The sequence below is a fragment of the Pelophylax lessonae genome, assembly GCF_965119305.1.
Source record: "Pelophylax lessonae genome assembly, chromosome: 8".
NCBI classification, from domain to species: domain Eukaryota; kingdom Metazoa; phylum Chordata; class Amphibia; order Anura; family Ranidae; genus Pelophylax; species Pelophylax lessonae.
In genome coordinates, this window is record NC_138775.1 from 121,354,073 (window position 1) to 121,371,477 (window position 17,405).

The following is a 17,405-nucleotide window of genomic DNA, read 5'->3' on the forward strand; positions in this document are numbered from 1 at the left end:
AGACATCGCTGGGATCCTTAGAGGGCTTGGGGATTACCGAGATGAGAGCAGCATTAAGTTCTGGGGACAGTGGAGCACCGGAAGTAAGAGAGTTGAATAATTTCGTTAAGTGAGGGGCCAGGGTATCAGAGAACGTTATGTAATATATCGGCGAAAAACCGTCAGGGCCTGGGGCCGAGGAGGTTTTCAAATTTTTAATGACGTCACGAACCTCTGCTTCAGAGATCGGGTATTCTAGGCTCTTCCTATGGGGTGAGGAGAGCGTAGGGAGAGGGCTCGCATCCAGGAAACTTTCGGTCGCCCCCTGGGGCGTCCGAACCCTTGTCGTACAACCCGGAGAAGAATTTCTGGAAAGCCGCCATAACTGGGGCAGGATTTTGAGACAAAACTCCAGTCGGAAGTCTAATCTCGGGCCCTAGGGGTCAGTTTGGAGGCCAGGCGAGAACCTATTTTGTCACGTTCCGCATAAAAGCAGGCTCCGGTCCAGCGCAGATGCTTCTCCGCAGCCGTAGTAAGAGCCATATTCAGGGCCAGCCTGGCTTCATCAAGAAGACGTAAAGAGTCCGCTGTGGGATTCCGTTTATGACTTTTGCGCAAGGACTGGAAGGAGTGTTCGAGGTTAAGCAGATCAAGCCGCCGTTCACGCTTGAGTTTGGACGCCAATTGAATATGACCCCAGGTAACGGCCTTATGGGCCGCCCAAAGGGAGACCGGGGAGATATCATCCACATCGTTCATCAGGAAATATTCTTTAATCCTGTTATCGATCATCGTGCAGTGTACTGGGTTGGATAGAAGCGATTCATTTAGTTTCCAGTATGACGGAGAACTAGTGTGAGACGGTATAAGGAATGAGATTGAAACTACGGAATGATCAGATAAAGGGGTATCGCAAATTTCGGATTTGAACGCATTGGGGATAAAAGGAGCGGGGACGTAGATATGGTCGATCCGAGCATAAGTGCGATGAGGAGCAGAGTAATGGGTGTAGTCCTTAGAGGTTGGGTGTAGTTCCCGCCAAATGTCAACAAGGCTTATGGAGGAAATCGTCTTGGCGACCCTAAGGCTCTGTCTAGGGGGCTGTTTGTAAGGAGAAGACTCAGGTCTGGATTTATCCAGGCTGCGGTCAAATGCTAAATTGGAATCACCCCCCAGGATCAAGGATCCCACTGCGTGCTGGGAGATCAGGTCGGCCAAAGCGGAGAAAAATTTAGCTTGTCACTTGTTAGGAGCATAATAAGAAATAAATGTAAATGTCTGCCCTGCGATGTCACCGATCAGGAGAAGATAGCGCCCATTAGGGTCGCAGACTGTCTTGGTGGGGGAGAACTTCACCCTACCCGATAAAAAAAAAAAATGGCTACCCCCCCTAGTTTTAGAGTCAGAGTTCGCCAAATAGAACAGCGGGTACTTGGCATGCACAAAGGAGGGGTTGTATGAGGGAGGAAAGTGGGTTTCCTGCAGGAACAAAATGCCAGTGTGAGGTGTGGTAATATTGAAATAACTTACGCCTCTTGAGTGGGGAATTGAGACCCTGGACGTTATGGAAAGCCAATCTTAGCGGTGGAGCTCGAAGGTCAGAGGAGGCCATAGAAACAATGGATGGGCCACTCGGATGAAGGGCTTCTGGAAGGAGAGGCCTGAGGAGGGCCTGTGGAGTGGAGCCAGAGCCGGAGGATCCCAGTAGTTCGCCGACCTAGGACAAGAGGGGAGAGAGGGGAGAAAAAGAAGGGGGAGAGGAGGAAAAAGAGGGGGGAAGGGGAAGGCACATGTAAAAAAACAACCATTAGTGAAGACCAAAGAAAAAACCATACTGATGCATTCACAGTAACCAAATTACTAAACCGTGACAACAAGTCACATCCATAAATCGCAAAAAGAAAAACTGTCAGTAGGACCAGCCAGCCAAAAACGGGGGGGCGGCATGGTAAGAAGGGCAGATCTTCCCAGCGGGGGAAGAAAAAAAAGGAGAGTAAGGCACATGGAACCACGATGAGGGAGTCTCAGGGAGGTCTGGATTCCTTAGACCGCTTGTGTTGCTGCTTTTGCCACAGGGGGACCAAGGGGCTAGATGGTGTGGGGCGCTTGGAGAACGAAGGTCTCTGTGACGCAGGGAGTGGTGCGTCTTGAGAAAGAATGCCCAAATGGAGGAGCAATTTCTCGCCATCTGCCATGGAAGAAAAGCCATAGGTTTTCTGGTGGAATGAGAAGCTAAGGCGGAAGGGGAACGACCACCAGTACTTAATGTTCTTCTGCGTGAGGACTGTGAGAAGGGGCTTGAGGGATCGTCTCCGTTGGATAGTGAACGGTGAAATGTCCGCAAATATTTGAATCGAATGTCCCATGGCGGTGAGTTGGGGTGAAGACCTGGAGAGTTTCATAATTTCCTCTTTCACTGAGTAGTAGTGGGGCTTAACAATAATGTCCCTGGGGAGGCCATCCTTGCGAGGGGGTTGCAGAGACCTGTGGGCACGGTCCAATTCGAGACGGTTTGCAAAAATGCCAGGAATCAAACCAGATATAAAGGACTGCACTGCAGCCGTGACATCCGTGATGGATTCCAGGAGCCCCCGGATCCTAAAGTTGTAACGACGGGATCTATTCTCCAAATCATCAATCTTAGATAACGCCGTCTCAAGTTGGTCCTGAATGTCCTGTATTCTAGCTGTGTTCTGGTTGGTTCTGGCAATAGTATGCTCAGCTTTCTGTTCGATCGCTTCTATGCGGGTCCCCAAATTTTGCAAATCCCCCTAAATAGTGGATGTAATCTGTGCAGCCGTGTGGGAGACTCCCCTAGCCAGCATTTTAGAGAATATAGCCATCATTCCTTGCATATTAGAGGGGCAAGTGGGGTCTTCTAATTGCAGGCCAGGTATGAGGCCTGGGCTGGATGAAATGTCCGCCATAGGGGAGGGGAGAAGGTCTTCCAAGGTGCGGCCTATATAGGACTCCGTGGAGGGCGGGGAGCATGGGGGGGCGGGAGAGGTACTCATGGGGTGAGCCAGATGGTCCCTGGATAGTTGTGGGGTCGCTGGAGGGTCCGCTATATCCTCCGAGTCCGCGTTCCCGCCGCGAGGTCCGGGTGGAGGTGTGGACGCCGCCATCATGGCGTATGTAGGCCGCGGGAGGTCCGGGGTCAAAGACCGCTCCAGATTCCGTCTGACCAAAGCCCCTGACATAGCGGGGGTGCCCGGAAGGTTCGGGGGCACAGCGGGTGCCTCGATGTTGCTGGGGGTGCCGTGTAGCTGATGTATCGAGCACTTAAATGCCGGAGCGGGACGGAGCTCCTGGATCAAGCGTCCATGCTGGGCTGCCGGACATGCGCACTCCCCGCACTAGCACTTTTTAAGCTAACTTTTAATTAAATTGGAACATTTATTTAAGACCGGGTTGTGCAAAAAAGGATTGCTGCCATTTTGAAACGTAATTGGAAATTGAGTTCCAAGACAAAATGAATGGCTTAATATAGAAACGAGATCCACCTGGGGTAGTGTAAGTTTGTATTGGACAAGTTTTCTTTTATATTCTTTCATGAATTTCCTTTTACCATGCCTATTTCAGTATATAGGCAATGTGCAAGGTTTTGACATATTTAGTAACTGATGATAAATAAGCTCTTGATCTTACTAAAATCTGACTTGTCACAGGTTATAGAATTTATCACTGATTTACTGAATAAGCACAATCGTTTTTGGTCTTTTTTGGTTTATCCAGGCTTTCCAAAGAAAGACAAGAAGCCAAGGAGAAGGAACAAGCCAATGCACCATGTTTACAAAATGACATAGTGCTGTCTTTAGAGGAAGTTGGAGTCACGGATTTCCTGATGAAATCTGCTGTACCAGGCACTGAAGTGCCAAACCACAAGGCAAGTAATCATCCTGTTAATACAGTTTGCAAACTAAACTAACAGCAGTTTAATTGTGTAATAATTACAGTAACTGCTACAAATGATCTTTTTCCAGCTGATATTATCCAGATAGAAATTCTTTGACTTTGTGCATTTAGGGCAAAGTGACAGTGTCTGTGTGAAGGACCCTTCACCACTCATTGTTAACTCCTGCAGAGATCCCACCACGAGTTCATTCCCTGTTGCAGCTGCCACTGAAATACCTGTTGTCATATACTAGCTGGAGCAGTGACATCGTGTGACAGGACTCGGACGTGGGGATTGACCAGTAGGCCCTAAAACTGCGTCATTGATAGATTACTCAGTCCTGAGCTCTTCCCCTTACCGTACAGCAATACTCTGTGAAAGTACAGGTACATTACTGTGTTTTTTTAAAAGGCTGTGTATGTATGCCTTTTTAGGGCTCATTCATAATAGCGGCAAGGACTCCATGCTCGGATAGCGTTTCAGAGGTATCTAACAAGTAGTAAAGAGCCATTATGATGCCACCTCACTGCCTGTTTTAAGCCTCTAAATGCAGCATCACCGTGCCACAACCTTTTGTAATGCACGTGTTTGTGGGTCAGTCTCATTCACCTGGAGGTATACTTCCAACAGTGGCCACAGCATGTGTACTTCCCTGGCTGTTTGCCACCTCAGCTAAAGGGGGAGCAGTTGGGTGGTAAAAATGTCTCAGCTGCTTGGTTTTGCCACCCCCCAACCTCTCGTGTGAATGAGCCCTTGGTTCACATCTCTGCGGCTGCCTGTAGGCAAGTCTATTCATTTCAGTGGACTTCCTTACCCACAGAAACATGGGGAAAAAACTCCCAGACCCTCCTTTCCTTCTTTCTTCTTCTTTTTTTTTTTTTAATATGATCGTGCTGCACCGAAAACACACTGCGTTTGCCAATGCGTGGGGGTACCATTAAGAAATAATGACACCCCTGTGCATCTGCGAGGGAGCAAAATTATGCGCCTGTAGTAATGTGAAAATGTGAACATCAATCTTACAATTCAAAGAAAATGTGACCACACTCAGAAGTTGAAGAAAGAAGTATTTAATCCCCCGTATAATAGAATACATACAGTGCTTCACATAGACATGGGACAGGTAAACGCGTTTCACGATTCTACAGATCGCTTAATCATTACCATTTGGTTTAATCATTACCATTGGGTTCAGGTCCGGTGACTGTGGAGGCCAGGTCATCTGGCGCAGCACCCCATCACTCTCCTTCTTGGTCAAATAGGCCTTACACAGCCTGGAGGTGTGTTTGGGGTCATTGTCCTGTTGAAAAATAAATGATGGTCCAACTAAACGCAAACCGGATGGAATAGCATGCTGTGGTAGCCATGCTGGTTCAGTATGCCTTCAATTTTGAATAAATCCCCAACAGTGTCACCAGCAAAGCACCCCCACACCATCACACCTCCTCCTCCATGCTTCACGGTGGGAACCAGGCATGTAGAGTCCATCCGTTCACCTTTTCTGCGTCGCACAAAGACATGGTGGTTGGAACCAAAGATCTCAAATTTGGACTCATCAGACCAAAGCACAGATTTCCACTGGTCTAATGTCCATTCCTTGTGTTCTTTAGCCCAAATAAGTCTCTTATGCTTGTTGCCTTTCTTTAGCAGTGGTTTCCTAGCAGATATTCTACCATGAAGGCCTGATTCACACAGTCTCCTCTTAACAGTTGTTCTAGAGATGTGTCTGCTGCTAGAACTCCGTGTGCCATTGACCTGGTCTCTAATCTGAGCTGCTGTTAACCTGCGATTTCTGAGGCCGGTGACTCGAATGAACTTATCCCCTGCAGCAGAGGTGACTCTTGGTCTTCCTTTCCTGGGGCGGTCCGCATGTGAGCCAGTTTCTTTGTAGCGCTTGATAGTTTTTGTGACTGCACTTGGGGACACTTTCAAAGTTTTCCCAATTTTTCGGACTGACTGACCATCATTTCTTAAAGTAATGATGGCCACTCGTTTTCCTGTACTTAGCTGCTTTTTTCTTGCCATAATACAAAGTCGAACAGTCTATTCAGTAGAACTATCAGCTGTGTATCCACCTGACTTCTGCACAACACAACTGATGGTCCCAACCCCATTTATAAGGCAAGAAATCACACTTCTTAAACCTGACAGGGCACACCTGTGAAGTGAAAACCATTTCAGGTGACTACCTCCTTGAAGTGTGACTCTACAATTTTCATAGTCATGAAAATAAAGAAAACTCTTTGAATGAGAAGGTGTGTCCAAACTTTTGGTCTGTACTGTATGTTGTAACATGCAAAGTCTGTCAAGATAAATGAAGCTCACCGAGAGCCAGATAAAGTCTCCCATAGTGTAGTATTTATTGGACTTTAAGGTATAATAAAAGCAAAAATAAAACAAATAAAAAAAAAAAAATTTCCAATGGGTGCCACTGCCGACCCAGTATCAGACGTGACGTCAGCACTAGTTACTCCTCCCGAAGCGTTTCGTTCAATATACCTTCTCAAGGGGTCCTCTAGTGTCAGACATCAAACTGGTTTATATTGCTGCTCAAAAACTGCTCTAATTGCAGAAAAATTAGAAACCGGAAATGATCCGTCTGCCATTTTGCCTATGATGGGGAACAGGACATGTCTCAGCCACCATTTTGATTAAATTCCGTGGCACAGGATGTGACCAAGGCGCCACTTTGTTGGAGACTCGGAAGTAACTAAAATTACTGACTGGAACAACCAGCGGGAAGATTAGAATGGCGGTGTCCTCCAATGCAGGAAAGAGTATATATCCTGCCCAGGAAATTCTCCTATAACCAACAAAAATGAGTTGTAAACAAAAAGAAAACAGCCAAATCAAAAGTATATAAAATAAGACATCGTGAGCAGTGATGATCCGCCACTAGTATGCAACAGAAAGACGAATATAAAAATGATTACCATACATAAAATTACAAAAATATATGAAACGGAGAATGTGTAAAAATTAACCAAATAATACAGCAAGTATATAAATCTTGAACCAGACAATGGTAAAGAGAAGGACAAACATACCTATTTTTTTTTAATCTATAAAACTGTTAATATCCCACCCAATATTATGTCCTTAAGGGGAATGACAGCGTAATTCATGTATCTATCAAACGTCTAACTTTGATACCTCTCGTTTATTACAACCCTTTCATTGTACTTTTTGTTTTAGCAATACCAACAAATTTCAACTCCTTGGGGTTTCTGGTATGGTACTTTATAAAGTGTGATGAAGACTATGGTGTTTATTCCCAGGTCTGATATTCTAGACATGCTTTCTCAGCCTATCCCTTAAATGTCTTGTGGTTCTACCCACATTCTGCTTACTGCAGGTACATTCTCAAAGGGACACAACATGGGTAGAATCACAAGAAATAAACTTATCAATCTCATATTGTCTACCTGCTGTGGTGGAGGTGAATTTTTCTGCTTCTTATGCCTTTTCCCACTGATGACGCACTTATTGCATGGATAAATGCCTTCATGTTGGCCAAGAATTCAACCTTTTGTGTGGGATTAATGAGATTTGGTGCAATTTTATCCCTCGGATTCGAGGTCCTCCTGAAAATTACTTTTATCTGGGAGGATTTGTCTGAGAAAAGTTTAAGAATATCCCAGTGGCGCTTAATGATTCTCTTAACTTGCCAATTTTGTGTGGAAAAGCTTTTGGAATTTAGAAAAAAATTTGACAATGGTTAATCCTGAAAAGTTTTCACCCCACCAAGAATCATTGCTGGACTATACCCAGTAGGAAAAAGTTTACTAAAATGTGGTCTGTTTCAGTTGTAGATCCTGTCATCTGACATCTTACAGTTCTTACAGAAGATGTCCTTTTTAGTTAATGATTCTGCTGACAGAACATTTGGGATGCTTTTAAAGGCACTGTTTACTCTTGCAGGCCCAACTCTGCAATCTGCTTTTGCTGAAATTTGTTTGAAGCTAATTGTGCTAAGATTCTGCTGGTGGATCATTACCCTTTCTTTCAGGATCTAACTATGGCATAGCACTTGCAGACTCTACTCTCTGCCGCACTCCTTTTTTTTTTTTTTTTTTGTTTATGCCATACATCCCCCTCTTGTCCCAGAGAGTAGTTGTTCTGTTCTTCTGGAAGACCGCTTCAAATCTTTTCATGGTGCCAAAACTCAACAGGGTTATTTGTCCTATCCTGGACTTAAAATGCATAAACAAATGCCTTAATTTTTCCAATTTTTCACATGGAACCTGCAAGGTTGGTTATTTCCTCTCTGGCCCTCTTAAAACAGAATTGTACTCCACAACTTGATAAATAATATTCTTTAGCAACATTTTTAACCGTTTGCCGTCCGCTCGCCGCATATATACTGGATAATCATCTTTCAGAAGTCTGCTGTCCAACTTCTTCACCTAAAATACTTTGATCTCATTTTGGAAGCAACCCAGACCAAAGTCTTTCTTCCAGAAATGAAAATTCTATGAGATCTCATGCTCAGATTTTAAGATCAAGACATTCCTCAGTTAGATTCTCTTAGAGTTCTGTGCCTCGTGGTAACCTCATTTGCATAGCCTTCACTCAATTCCATTCAAGAACTCTCCAATGCATCTTGTTTGCCTGTAACAAACACGTTCCTATGCATCTCTTAGCAGGGAACTCGCTAGCTTAGTGGATTTCCATTCCAGCCTTGACAATTTGTAAGTAATTTCTACAACATGCATGGAGGGTGATAACATACATCAGCCTCACAGGCTTAACAGTTCAGGGAACAGGGTAACCCAAAGAAGCCAAGCTCCCTATCGGCATACTGGCACTCAAAGTGATAAAGCTAGCTTTGAATCGCAATACTGCATTTCTTCAGGGTCAGTCAGGGTACAATCAGACACTGCCACAGCTATAGCTTGTATCTACCACCAAGGGGGTACTGGGAGTTGAGCAAACTTTTTTTAATGGGAGAAAGTATTAACATAGAGATACCACCTAGCCCTCTCTGCTGTAAACATCTCAAGAGTGGACAGTGGGAATGCCATGTATATATTCAGTTTCCCATGCCAGAAATGGGGAACTCCAGATATGCACAACAAGAAGTTACTCCAGTTTGTAGCCAGCCAACCTCATTCCAGTTAATATATGCTTTTCTTGCAGTGTGAATTGTGCCTCAACTCTCTCTGCAAAATGGAGCAAGAGAAGAAACTGGTGATTCTTACCAAAGTTGGTCCTGGAGAATTAGGTGCACAGACATACTCAAACTTCTCGGAGACAATCCTTGACCTCTTCCAAACAGGCCATACCTTTTCTATCAGGGCCCTCTTTCATCCTTCCTCTGTCACTGGCTTTAACATTATGGCTGTTGAAACCCAGGTCTTAAAAGGTGAAAAGGATGTGCTACTAGAACTCCCTGAACCCTGGGAGAAAAAATATAATTGTGAAACCGGACTAGTGTGCTATCTAAATAAATAAAATGACATAAAAATTATGACAATGGTGAAACAGATAAAAAGGGATACATACAAAATGTCCATAAAATATGTATCCAAAAATCTACAAAAATGCATGAGAAATAACACACAAATTGTGCAAAAGAAAACAAAACGTGCACCAATGTGAATGTAACAGTAGTGAAAAAAATTATAAAAATAAAGTCCCTTGTGAAAAAATTCCATAACCATGACATAGCCACTTAAAAAATAAATGGATAGTGTCCAGATAACGATTTCTTGAATAAAATACAAAAATTCCACCGCAGATAATGCAAAGTGCTGCACCGACACCAACATGATCAAACGAGAATGGGTGGCTGCTTACCAGAGGTGCACAATCTCAAAGCTTGGAAGATGTAAAGCATAAGCTTGTCCCAACAGACAGTGGGATCCCTATAGATCCGACAATCCATGGATGGATATGCTGAATCCACGTGGGACTGGAGGGGATCATGCACACCCCAGACTTACCAGAGATATCATCTGAGTCCTCTGTATGGAGAAATGTTGGCACTCAAGTGATTGATTATTTTTTTCATTTTTTCACTACTGTTACATTCACATTGGTGCAAGTTTGTGTTTTTTTTTTTGCACAATTTTTTATGTTGTTTTTGTAGATTTTTTGATACATCTACATTTTGTATGTATCTCTTTTTATCTGTTTCACCATTGTCCTAATTTTTTTCATGTCATTTTATTTGTTTAGATAACACATTAGTCCTGAAACCCAAGTCTTGAGGCTCAGGGATGGCTCTGATTCGGTCATTACCATGAAGCCAGAACTGCAACTTTCAGAAAAATTTGCGGTCATACCTGGAAATTTTTTTTCTGCCTGGTGTAAAGACATGCACTTCAATCGCAGAGAATCCTTTGTGCCTCACATTCTGGCCTCCTTATATTTTATATTCTTATTTGAGACTTGACCAGGATCTGGCCTTAAGCACAGTTAATGGACAGGTTTTAATCGGATCTATTTTGTTCCAAAAACCCCCTGCTTTCATTTTCTCTTGTAAAAACCTTTATTTCTTTCATTCACTGACACACAGCTTCAATTCTTCAGACCATTGGGTATTATGCTCTTGCTCTCTAGAAATAGAACTAGGGGGAAACCTTTTTGGTTATGCCCCTAGGGCAGTCCCAGAGGGTATACCTTCACTTCCTGCTGTAGGACTCCATTTTTTTCTGCCTAGTCAGGAGTAGGCACCTGACTCTGCTGGGAACTGGAGTCCTGGCATTTTTTCCTATTTTTAAATGGAATGTTTTACTTTTTCTTTATTATTTTTGTTCCTGTGTGAACTACAATCAACAGTCCGTCTGGGTGACGCACTGGATATCCTAGATCCTTAGTCTTCCTAGTCTGGCCTTCGAGCGTGACCCAACTATTAGCTCTGCGCTAGGTTGGCTGCGACATAGCCCCACTGGACGGGGTCTGACTGGCGAGTGAAACACATCGCGAGGTCGCATAGCCCTGGTCACGACAATAGTCATGACCAAAGTTGCAGCGTACCTCAGGCCGCTGCATCTCCATTCCAAAATGGTGCGGTGGACTGCTGGGAGTGGCGCCCGCCTGGTGACCGTGGTATAGTGAGTAGTGTCCCCCCTCCTTTCCTGCGGAACTGCTGGGGTGGTCGCAGGCCCCTCTGGGGGATGGTAGGCCCCTCCTGTGTCCTTCCTCCCCCTTATGCTTCCCCCTTCTCCATTTGCGGGGTACCCCTAAGTTGGTGCCATCATCTGTCCCCTGTCCCTTTTGGGTGAAATTGGGTAGAGGGCTGCATGGTGCTGGGCTGGAGGAGCGGTGGGTGATACCGCTGGCGGCCCCCTGTAGGGGGGTGTCTGTACCTGGGTGCTGTGGGGGTCCCCTACAGGGGTCTGTGAACTGTTCTTTGGGGTCCAGGGTTCCGTGCAGCGGCGCGTGGTACCGCTATTTTGCCGTGGTCTCTGTATTACCGGCTTTGGCGGCCATGTTTGTAGTCCAGCGGCCATTTTTTTTTCTCTGAGCTAGCCGCCACCTCTTTTAGAGAACCATTCCTGTTCACAAAGACAAAGTAACCTTGTGACCAAGACCTACCTTTTCTGCATTAGGTGATATCTAACTTCCACCCTACTGAAGATCTAGTTTTTACCACTTTGTTCCCTACTCCCAAGCACCACAAAGATTGCTCTCCTTTGACTGGAGGTTGTCAGAGTTTATTTGAAGGCCGCAGTTTCTGTAACAGATGAATTCTCTTTATCTTGCCATCAGGACCTCACAAAGGTCATCCTGTTTCAAAATCCACTATCGCTAATTAGGTAAGGCAATTACTCTCAAGAGCTTTCCCTCTAATTGATAAGACTTCTCCAGAACTCTTCTGTGCTCACTCCGCTAGATCGTCCTCGGCCGTTACGACAACAAGCCTTTGGTTCCCAGTTTTGCAAGGCCGCCACCTGGTCTTCAGTTCATACCTTCTCCAACTTCTACCAGGCGGACATCCTAGCTTCTGCAGATGCAACCGTCAGCCACAAAGTTCTTGTATCAGCACACCGAGTTGGGTCTGTTGACCCTTGTTTTGGCCTGTTGGAACAGTTTTGCTTGCCTTGTTACTCAGCCTTCTTATTCACTGCTTGGTGATGTCTCAGGGTCTGTGAATATCCAGCTTGCTGTATGAATAAGGTAAGATGAAATTTACAGTTAAATCAAAATCTCTATCTTGGGTTACAGTACACAGGACACAGGCCAGCCTCAACGCTTGTTTCTGCATTGCTGGTTTAAAAAAAAAAAAAAGCTCCTAAGAATGTCCCTAGCAAAGCTTTGCCAGTGTCCAGTCACCTGAAGGTACCAGCTTATAACTATCTATCAATAATCCTGCCTATATCCTCTTTGCTCTTGAATATATGGAATTTACAAGCAAGTCAAAAGGTCTTTGCTTAAAATTATTATGCAAAATACCTTATTTACAGAGCCTTATTTACACACGTGACCTCCCCCCGCTTTCCTCCTCTCCTCCCAGCTTATGTCAGTGGGAAATCTCATCCCATCCCGCTGTAGTGCTTGAAGTGGGGAAGGAGAGCGCTGGCGCTCACGTGACCTGCCTGACTTCTCCTTCCCCCACTTCAAGCACTACAGCGGGAGGGGCTGAGATTCCCCACTGACATCAGCCAGGAGAGCGATGGGAGGTCATGTGAGCACCCAGCGGTGCTGTAAATAAGGTATTTTGCACAATAATTTTAAACCAGTATACACACTGCACATATATTAACCTGTAACGGAGCAGATTATAGGATTTCTCTGGGGACTTTACAGCCACTTGAAGTCTTTACAAGCAGAATTATGCATGGTGTTTATGTAAACCTTGTGGATTTCACAGCGACGCGTAACTTTGTCATAACAAAAGTCTTGCATTATGTGGTTTTACAGAAATTCACACTTAATGAAAGTTCTTTGCTGATGTGGTTCTTTTGTTTCTGATTCAAGTATTTTTTTGTCTATACAATATCTAGAAACTGTGATTTTTCTGGTGCATTGCCGTTCATTATGTGTTGTTTTTTTTTCTTCTTGTTTTAGAATTGGGTGGTGAGCAAGTTTGGAAGAGTCCTACCTGTTTTACACCTAAATGGAAAAAAGCAAAGCAAAATATCCTTTTCTTATCAAACTGAAATTTTCTTTTTGGCCAGGTGCAGATTATTTACTGAATTTTAGTGGGTGATGTTTTGAAGAATAGGAATATTGAGCTTGCACAAAATGGAGAAAGTTTACAGTAACCTTTTTGCTTTTATAGAGTGAAGCTACTAAAAATATCATACTTTTGGCTTTCCATCCTCAATATCATTTAATGAATGAATGATTAATTAAAGGAGAAGTTCACTTTTTTAATAATGAATGAATGATTAATTAAAGGAGAAGTTCACTTTTTTAATAAGACCTAATAGATTCACATTTTTATGCAGGTAAAATAAATGTTGCATTTAATATTTTTTTTTCTTAGCCTGTAAAGCATTGTACACATGACAATTGTACAAAATAGATGACTTCCATTCATAGTCATGCGTTGTGTACAATTGTGCTAATCTCTGTAATTGGTCACAATGATCACACAGTACAGACAAGGCAAATTACAGCTCTTCTGTGCCATTTGATTAGCTGAGGCTGCTTCCCTGCACATTCGAATGTTTCCACAACACTAGAGCTTCCTCTGTTTTGCTGTGGAAGAGGAGCATTGCCAGTTCATGGCGTTACCCTTGGATCGCTCCTCCGGTCTTTACATAGTATTGGCCCAGGTTCTGGCATTGCTACGTCAGCGGGGGATTGTGGTACTGGGCTCCCTGGATGACCGCCTTTTGTGAGTGGGGTCCTTTGCTGCCCTGATGGCCGATGTAGGGATCATTATACAGACCCTAAAAGGGTTCGGTTGGCCTCTGAACTACCAGAGGTCTACTCTGATTTCATCTGGAAAATTTGAATATCTGGGTCTGACTCTGGATTCAGCTCTAGCCAGAGTGTTCCTTCCTCTGGACAGCCTCCAGAAGTTGCATGCTGCAATTCATCTACTGCTGTACAGCAGATGGTCCTCCCTCCAGACTTGCATGCAGGTGCTGGGCTTGATGGTATCTACCTTTTTGAGGCAGTTCAGTTTGAACAGTTCCATACAAGGTCCCTCCCAAGGGAGATCTTGGTAAAATGGGACGAGTGTTCGAGGTCCTTGGACATTCAGATCCGGTTATGCCAGGAAACGAGGGGATCCCTAGTTGCTGGTTTAGTTCCCCCGGATCTTCAGCAAATCCTTTCTCCCCTTGTATTGGGCAGTGGTCACCACAGATGCCAGACTGTCTGGGTGGGGCAGTGTCCTGGGACTAAGCTTTGCTCAGGTTCTTTGGACGCTGGAAGAGTCCAGATTACCGATCAAGGTCTTGAAACTTCAGGCGATCCGGCTGTGCCTGGATCACTGGACGGATGGTCTCTGGGCGCTACTGGTACAGTTTGTCAGACAAGGTCAAGGCGGTGGCCTATGTCAATTATCAGGGCGGAACAAAGGATGTATTGGCAGCCCTGGATGCCGGTATCCTCCAGTGGGCAGAATGCTTCGTTCTGGCCCTCTCTGCCATACATATTCCAGGAGTGGAAAGCTGGCAGGTAGACTATCTCAGTTGGCAGGCCTTGGACTAAGGGGAGTGGTCCCTTCGCCAGATGAGTTTCATCAGATATATCTTCAGTGGGGCATTGCTGAGGTGGATCTGTGTGCATCTTTGCTCAACAGAAAGGTACCTAGATTTTAGGCAAGGTCACGGAATCCTCTGGGGGATGCCACAGAGGCTCTGTTGGTGCCAGTATCATCTGATCTACGCTTTTTCTCCTCTCAAGCTTCTGCAGTGGCTTTTACGCAGGATCAAGGCCGAAGATATTTTGGTCATTCTAGTGGCCCCGGCGGGCTTGGTGCACCGACCTGCTGCCATTGGTCGCCGATGTCCCTTGGAGGTTGCCTTTTGGAGATAATCTGCTGTCCCAAGGGCCGATCTTCCATCCTGCTTTGCCATCGCTGGCTTTGACAGCCTGGCAGTTGAAAGCCAGGTGCTGAGTGATAGTGGTTTGCCTGGGTCGGTGATTCTGACACTGCTGAAGGCTAGATAATTTTAACTCTAGGAAGATGTACCATTGTAAATGGAAAGTGCACATTTCGTGGTGTGAGTCAATTGACGTTCACCCTTGCTCTTTTTGGGTGGTTTGGATTTTGACCTTTCTTCAATGTGGTGTTGAGCAGAAATTGGCCTTGAATGCCGGCCAGTACTTGAGTGGGGGTCTTCTTTCAGCCATCCCTGGTGTGTACCTTTATTCAAGGCGTTCGACAGTTGACTCCACCGGTGCAGTCTCCTTTACAGCCTTGGGATCAGAACTTGGTGTTTAAGTTCTCCCTTTGATAATGTTCAGGAGATTCCCTTGCTCACGCTGTCCCAGAAGGTAGCCTGTTTGGTTGCTTTCACCTCTGCTCACTGGGTGTCGGAGCTAGCGGCATTATCTTGTCGTACCCCTTCTTGGTGGTAAGGTAAGATAAGGTGGTTCTTCGCCCGTGTCCGTCTTTTTGAAAGAAGACAATGTGTTGCCTTACCTACTTGGGCTTCCTTTGGGCTTCATTTTGGCCTCAAAGTTTTGCAGGCTGTAGTTAAGATTACTTGTTTCCTCTTTGGGGTGTATTATTTAGGGTGGCTACAGTTTTTTGTTGAGCTCCTGTTTTACCTGGTTGGCTATTAGTTTTAGCCTTGGGACTTTTTGTTGTCCCACCCCTCATGTTTGGCACTACTTAGGGATGTCCCTATGGTTCTGAATAGTGGAGAGCTGTGTCTGCCAATGAACAAAAGCGAAAATATGATTTCTCTTGCGTCCTCTGACAGTCGCCGCCCCTCGTAGTCTTCACCAATGGGTATTGACCTCTTATCCACAGGAGTAAGCTAGGCAGAAGATTTTGTTAAAAACACAACTTTGCATAGACACACCTACAGGGGACTGTCCCTCTGGTCCAATACCCCTGGCTAGCCTCATTCCCAATTCAGTTTGTCTTTTGCCTAGATAGGAGTAGGCAGACTTCCCTGTGCTGGGGCTACAGTCTCAGCCTTTTCTCTATTTTTCCTTTAATTTTATTTTCGGCTAAGTGTTTTTTTTTTTTTTTTTTTTACACTGATAGCTTTTTATTTGTTCCTGCGCTTAGTTAGTCAGACTTCGGATGACTACAGCGTTTGCGGAGCTGGGAGTCGGACTGGTTGTACTAGAGCCTTACGGAATCCCAGCCCGCCATCGAGCGTTTAGCAGGCTATGCGTACGCCCTGGCCTCGCAAACGACCTGTCCCTCAGGGACAAAGCCTGCGAAGTGGCCACTTCTCTAGGATACGCCGCGTGTGGCAAACATCCTGTTTGGCTGACGGCACCCCCACCACCCGGGGTGAGAGGCTTCTTGTAGCAGAGTGGCACCAACAAAATCACATGGATTGGTGAGTACCATTCTACCCCCTCTGTCTGTGACATTGTATGCTGGGGGTGTGTGTGTGGGGCCTTCTCTCCTGGGGATGGCAGTCTGTGTAGAGTCTGTGTGATCCCCCTCATGTCTGTCCGTGTGGTCCCTGTGTCTCCCTCACGGTCCCTGCTGGGGCGCTATCTGCGGTCATACCGCACTGTGGGGGGTGTGCGGGGGTCCCTGAGCCCCCTTGGGAGTGTGTGTCACTTTGGGGGACAGACATGGTTATTGGGGGCCGCCGCGCTGTAAAATCGCAGGCCGCCATTTTGAATGTGGGCAGTCGGCTCTGGCTTCAGTTAAGGGCAGTCAGCAACCATTTTCTAGTGTAATTCGCGCTCTTCGGGCGCCATCTTACGTGTGGCACTGTTTTGTGCAGGGCTCGGCGGCCATTTTCCCGAAGCCTCCCCATCACTTCTATTGGCGGCCATTTTTGGTTAGATCAGGCAACTGTTGGGCCTCTAGCGACGTGACATCACTTCCTTTCTTCAGTCGGATCGTGCTGGGAGCTGGTATAGTACAGCTACGCTTCTGGGGGGCTTTTCTATGCTGTTTTTTCTGGGTCATGCTTTGCTGGCAGCTATATTACTTTGGATTTAGCGGCACATGCTGGTCCTCTTTGCGGCGGGATCCGCCACTGACGGTAATTTAAAGGGCCACCGCCAAAGAATTTTTTAAGTAGGTTTTCGGAGTCCCAGGGCAGCATGTTCCCCCCAGCGCTGGTGGAGGGTTCAGGTACGCCTGAATCCTCTGACATAGGCTCCCTTACTGTGCACTTGCGACCTTGTCGTCTAAGTGGATCTGTTGATGTCTGTGCGGACCGCTAGTACACGGCCCAGACTGTCTGTCTTCTGATTCTGAACTAGATGTGGTTGCCTCGGACTGTGTGGCCCCCTAAGTCCTCTCATTCAGAAGGGGAGGTGGAGTGTGGGGGATGGTTTCCCCGCTGGGTCGACCAAAGAGCGAGCTGCTCTGTCTGCACTTATTAGTGCTGTTCAGGTTGCGTTACACTTAGAGGATGAGCCCCATCCGCCGGGTAAGCGGTCATCTTGTGGGACCCGCAGAACCCAGAAAGCGGCTCAG

The 17,405-nt window shown here is 45.8% G+C and overlaps 1 protein-coding gene across 1 annotated transcript in view; it reads left to right on the forward strand.

Annotated features, from left to right (window-relative positions):
* NOL8 (nucleolar protein 8) overlaps window positions 1–17,405 on the forward strand; it is a 559,501-nt gene that overhangs the window by 83,238 nt on the left and 458,858 nt on the right. The window contains exons 4-5 of the mRNA XM_082265109.1: window positions 3,715–3,865; window positions 12,890–12,958. Of these exons, the coding sequence (XP_082121235.1) occupies window positions 3,715–3,865; window positions 12,890–12,958 (220 nt within the window). The remainder of the gene's footprint in view (window positions 1–3,714; window positions 3,866–12,889; window positions 12,959–17,405) is intronic.